The following is a 6,110-nucleotide window of genomic DNA, read 5'->3' as shown; positions in this document are numbered from 1 at the left end:
AGCCATCGCACAAGCCAGAATCTGTAACTCCAAACAGTAGCGCTCTCGAGCACGGTCCCCAACACTCACTCCCCACGGGCCTGGTCTGCGGCCACAAGCCGTCGCCCCCTTTAAGAGCCTGCTCCGCGGGACTAACGTTCGAACGGGCCCTGGAGCCCCTCCTCGGGCTCCGATTGGCCGTGCGCGGCGCACGAGGGCGCGCCGGCCAGCCCCGGAACGGTTGGCGGCCCTTCGTGATTGGCGGTCGAGGAGCCTATATAAGGTGCGGGGCGGCCGGGCTGCCCTGTTTAGCGACCGGACCCGAAACGGGGCAGTTGTTTTGTGTGGAGAGGTTAGTAGAGCAGCGCGCGTGTCACTGGAGTCGTTTCTCTTCGGAGTCTTAGGTGATCGAGGGTGTGCCCAGGGGGTGGACTTGTTTGCGCCTCCTGTTCCCTCCCAGTTTCCGAACGTAACACCCCGTCACCCCGGCGCCGACGGCCCTGTGCAGGGGAGGCAGGATGGAGTTCAAGCTGGAGGCTCACCGCATCGTCAGCATCTCTCTGGGCAAGATTTACAACTCGCGGGTCCAGCGCGGCGGCATCAAGCTGCATAAGAACCTTCTGGTCTCGCTGGTGCTGCGCAGCGCCCGCCAAGTCTACCTGAGCGACCCGTGCCCCGGCCTCTACCTGGCCGGTCCCGCTGGGACCCCGGCGCCGCCACCGCAGCAGCAGCCCGGGGAGCCGGCGGCCGGGCCACCCGCCGGCTGGGGAGAGCCGCCCCCGCCCGCCGCCCGTGCCTCTTGGCCGGAGACAGAGCCGCAGCCGGAGCGCTCCTACGTCTCAGACGCGCCGCGGGTAGTGGAAGAGGTCCCGGTGGCCACGGTGACTGGAGTCGGGGACGTTCTTCAGGGCAGAGAGGTGGACGCGACGGAAGCTGCCTGGAGTCGCGTGGAGGGGCCGCGCCCGGCGGCGGCCAGAGAAGCCGAGGGTCCCGCCGGAGGCTGGGGCGTCTTCCCCGAGGGATCTCGTGCCGCGCGCCGCCCCTGCGGCTGCCTCCTAGGCGGGGAGGACCCGCCGGGTACACCGGCCGCGACCCCCCGCGCTGCCTGCTGCTGCGCGCCGCGACCAACCGAGGACGAGCCCCCCGCGCCGCCCGCGGTGTGCCCCAGGAAGCGCGGCGCGGCGGGGGTGGGCGGCGGCCCAGCGGGCTGCCTGGCGCCCGGCTCGACCCCGCTCAAGAAGCCCCGCCGGAACTTAGAGCAGCCGCCGAGTGGAGGAGAGGACGAAGACGCGGAGGAGATGGAGACCGGGAACGTGGCTAACCTCATCACTATCTTCGGATCCAGTTTCTCGGGACTCCTACGGAAAAGCCCCGGGGGCGGCAGGGAGGAAGAGGAGGGAGAGGAGAGCGGTCCGGAAGCCGCCGAGCCCGGGCAGATCTGCTGCGATAAGCCGGTGCTGAGAGACATGAACCCCTGGAGCACAGCCATCGTGGCCTTCTGAGCCCTTGGCCCCCGTGCAGGAAGGAGGTTGAGCAGCGGGCGTCCCCGAAGTGAGGGCCGGGCCCTTCTCGGCTGCGAGGACGCCCAGAGACCGCGGGCGCTGAGCGCGTTGGGCAGACTGGTTGCCTCTGGGCATCGCAAACTGCCCCCGGGCGCATCTGGCTTATCTGGAGACCTGGGAGCTTGAGGCTCATTGGAAGAGGACGATCGTTAACTTTTGTGTTTGTGTATGTCTGTGTATGTAAGTTTGTCTTGTGGCATTAAGACTATTTTGCTCTTCTGGAATGCACCACTCCTTCCCCCAGGGCTTAAGAGATTGGGGGCAGACAGGGACTTTCCTCTGCCGGCTGCGTGGAGAAGGAAGCGGCTAAAAGGTCTTGGGCCGGGGAGTTCCCCATTCGTTCTCCGGGGAGGGAGGGACTTTACACCCACCCCTCACCGGAAAGCTAGACCCGCTTCAGGGCCAGGAGTGGCGTTTCCGCACAGGATTTCCTAAGACGAGAGGGATTTAGTCAGGAGCACAGACTTGGATTCCTTGTGTCCCTCCCCACCTTCCTCTCCCAATGAAGAAACGTTTATATCCTGTGATTACTCTAGGAAAGGGGCATATTAACGGTCCTTTGCTTCCCCGCAGGGGAGAAAAAGCTTGACGAACTTCACGGAAGAGTTCAAGCTTGGAAATAATGGAGTTTATAGAGAAAAGATATATTTTTAAAAGCTCTAGGTCAGAAGTACTACACGGTGCTTTTAAAAAGTGTTTAATGAAAGTTTACAGACAGAAGTCCGAAGTGGAAAGACCTTATGGTTTTGTAGATATGGTGACTCCAGTCTTTGTTGTATAAAGGTTGGGGGAGCTGATAAGGTTTTTGTACAGTATTTTCTCCTTCGTTGTATTGATTTTTGTATAAAAATGTAACTTCTACGTGTGTAACACGTATTAAATATTTTGAAGCAACGTAACTGCCTGCTTGTCTGTAATAACCTGCCTGGGTTGGGAGGGAAGTGGGAGGAGGGAAACCAGGGCCTGGGCTAGAAAATTGAAGGTGTGGTTCTTAGTATCAGTCATTCGCAGACTGAGGACATTGTTTACTGACTCCACTAAGTATCAAGAGAGACACGTTTAATTTTTCCTCCTAGATCAGAGGACTGCTATTAGATACTAATATCAGCGACCTGCCAGGTTCTAGAAACCTGCCACTACAACTACCTTTTCTAAGGTCAGTTTAGACCAATTTGTCACCCAATATGTGGGTGTCTAATACTAAGTAATTTAACCATCAACTTTTGAAGCCCCGCTTATCCACAAAAATGGTTTTCAGCAAAACTTTGTTTCCTGTTAAGCTATTAATATGGGTCATCTTTTAGCTTTGTAATTGAAAAAAAAAAGTTTAGATAGTAGTTTACCTTAAAAGCCCATTCGAACTGACATAGGAAGATGAAAGGGACTGACTTGTCCAAATTGTCAGGTCCACCTCTGCATCACAGTGGATGTCAGGATGTAAATTTTCAATTTTTCTCTTATATCTAGAAAGTAAATGTATTGCTGAGAGGGAAATTACTTGCATCAAACCAGATAAGGAAGGAGGGCTGGGCAAATTTAATTCTCATTTACCAAAACTTCCTGATTTGTTCCTCAAATGGTGACATCAGTGTTTGGTCATAGCAGACACTTAGGCGATGACAGCCAAAACAGCCATCGAGTTTACTAAAATCACTGCCATTAAGAGAGCTTTTTGTCTCTTCATGTTCAGTGTTTGAAAGGTATTCAATAATCTATTTCAGAAGCAAATCAATTAGGGAATGGTGTTTATTAAAATACGGTACAGTTGCCAGGACTTTAAAAGATGGTACTGGTTTCTAACAACTTATGAGTATATAGGGTTTAAAAGATGGGAGAGATTGAAGAAAGAGACAAAGGTTTAAAGGTCATAGCCTTCGAGCATAAGAGGCATATGAATGGTGTCTTGGCCTTAACTCCCAATTATATGAACTTCTGTTTTAGCTAAATAGGCCAGTGCCTCGTGCCTTGATATTTCGGCAAATCTATTAGTGGTTCCTTCAGCATAGGGAACTTTCTACTTTATGCTCTGTCGCCATAATAATGTATTTATAGAATTAAACATTCTCAAATTAGGGTCTTGTTAAATTGACTTTTTCTTTCAGAAAGTAGCTACTTAAATTCTGTTACAGCTACAAAAGATCCATGAAGTGCTGACTGCTTAAACTGAAGAAGGTGTCCAGGGCCTTAATTCTGCAAACATTTCCTGTTGTTAGAAAGTATGATGCTTGAACAGCGATCTCAGTGTATTTTATGTTTGAAAGAGGGTAACATTTGGTGTGTTTAAGAGAGCTGATGTGTTTTGGATGACACTAAAGTTGATCCTTGGTTTCACATTAAGATGAACCTGGGTCCATGTGTCTGCTTAAAGAATGTAAATTGGCATACTTGATAGGAGGATAAAGCTTTGTAGGAATTAGAAAAGATCATTCTCTTTTTTGTTGCAGAAGCAGTATAGTATAGTAGTTAGAGCATGGGCCCTGGAGCCAGGCTGCTTGGTGTCTTCCTTTATTTATTTTATTATAAAAAGTAAATATAAAGTGAGCTATGTTGGCCAGGTTCGTCTTGAACTCCTGGCCTCAAGCAATCCTCCTGCCCCAGCCTCCCAAAGTGCTGGGATTGCAGGCATGAGCCACCACAACCTGGCCTGCTTGGGTTTTTCTATCTTGGCTCTGCCACCTAGCTGTGGGACCTTGGACAAGTTACTTCATCTCTCTGTGCCTCAGGTTTTTCAAATGTAAAATTGGGGTAATTGGATCTATCTCATAGGGTTGTGAAAATTAATAAGTTAATGCTCTTAGAAGAGTACCTCATATGTAATAAGCACGCAACTGTTAATTATTGTTAATGTAGAAGTTAATTCTGTGTATAAATCAGATACACTGTGGTCAAAGATTTGTGTGTATTTGTAAGAAAAGAGGAGAATGGAGAATCTATTTTTAAGTGGTCCTATGTGTGAATGCTGGGTTCCTTTATTCCTCTTTTTCTCTGGACACTTGGCAGTCAGGAAGCTTTGTTCTACCAACATAGTTTTGTTGCTGTGAATGTCACACCAACCGGATGATTTTTTCCAATTGTATCAAACAACTCTATTTTCAGGGAGGAGTAAGCTGGAGTGAAAACAGGCAAGGAGCAAAGTTCTTGTTGACATACAAATGCTTTCTGTGGATGAGTAAAGAAAAAAGTAGCCCATAAAGTTATTTTTGCTTGAATTACTTGGGCATGGAATGTTTAAAACATGCTTATTGATAGGTCCTGGACAAGAGCCTTCCCAATGCCAACCTAGGGCTACCACACAACCAAATCAGATGCATTGTGACTAGAAATGATGCCATGGTTTTAGCACCTAACCACTTCTTGACCACTCTGGGAGGGACCTAGTCTCTTGATCAAATTAACCTTAGCTCTGGGGTGTAAAAAAACCTTCTGACTGCTTCATAAAAGTCAGATGTTCAAAGTGCTTTCCAACAAGTACTCCAAGAAGATCACATTAATAGGGAATAAAGTCTGGGCGCGGTGGCTCACACCTGTAATCCCAGCACTTTGGGAGGCCGAGGCAGGTGGATCGCCTGATGTCAGGAGTTCAAGACCAGCCTGGCCAACATAGTGAAACCCTGTCTCTACTAAAAATATAAAAATATAAAATGGTGGTGGGAATAAAGGGATAAATGTTAGTAATGTAGTTTTTGTTTTTTTTGAGGCAGAGTCTTGCTCTGTTACCCAGGCTAGAGCGCAGTGGTGTGATCTCAGCTCACTGTAACCTCCGCCTCCCTAGTTCAAGCGATTCTCTTGCTTCAGCCTCCCAAAGTGCTGGGATTACAGGCATGCGCCACCAAGTCCGGCTAACTTTTGTATTTTTAGTAGAGACGAGGTTTCACCATGTTGACCAGGCTGGTCTCAAACTCCTGACCTCCGGTGATCCACCTGCCTTGGCCTCCCAAAATGCTGGGATTACAGGCGTGAGCCACTGCCCCCGGCCCAGTATGTACTTCTCAAACATGTCGTTTTAACCCTGTCTTCCCTTTTAGAAACCATCATTTGTTCTTGGCGATGGGAACTAATGATGGAAAGCCTGAGTTGCTCCTCCAAAGTGACTGGGTTTTCTTTATGGCACCAAATAACCTTTCCTTCTACTCATCACTGATTGGATTTGGGAGTGTGAAGTGAGAGGAAATAGGTCATTTGACAAGTTTGGTGGAAAGCTTCTCAGAATAAAGATGTAGGAAATATTGGGAATGAAATTAATAATTATAAAACTGTTCCATCTTATCACTGGGTTAGTCTGAGTCTCTCTTACTGCAACTTACTAGGCATGATAACCTAGCCTCAGATCCTGTGTGATGGGGTCAACAGGCTAATCCTACTGTGATATGGCGTTTGATGGACATTTATTTCCTTGTACTTTTTTTAAAAAAAAAGTAGAGTTAGTTCAGTTCACTGAATAACCAAAGGATTTCTGATCTCTTGCCCTAAATATTTTATTCTTGTCCTGTTTGTGAATTTTTTATTCTTCTAGACTTCCTTTTATCCCAGCAGTCCCTGAAAAAAGACAGGAAAGAAAAGAAACGCTGA

General features: G+C 48.8%; 1 protein-coding gene across 1 annotated transcript; it reads left to right on the top strand.

The window, feature by feature from the left end:
- The first annotated feature begins 251 nt into the window (after positions 1-251).
- On the top strand, positions 252-4,505 carry IER5 (immediate early response 5). The gene has a single exon (XM_032160842.2). It carries the CDS (start codon positions 498-500, stop codon positions 1,479-1,481), a length of 984 nt encoding a protein of 327 aa, XP_032016733.1. The 5' UTR covers positions 252-497; the 3' UTR covers positions 1,482-4,505.
- Positions 4,506-6,110: the final 1,605 nt, after the last annotated feature.

This window comes from Hylobates moloch, unplaced genomic scaffold (assembly GCF_009828535.3).
Source record: "Hylobates moloch isolate HMO894 unplaced genomic scaffold, HMol_V3 SCAFFOLD_8, whole genome shotgun sequence".
In the NCBI taxonomy this organism is placed as follows: Eukaryota; Metazoa; Chordata; class Mammalia; order Primates; family Hylobatidae; genus Hylobates; species Hylobates moloch.
The sequence above is the reverse complement of the archived record's forward strand: the minus strand, read 5'-3'. Positions and strand labels throughout refer to the sequence as shown.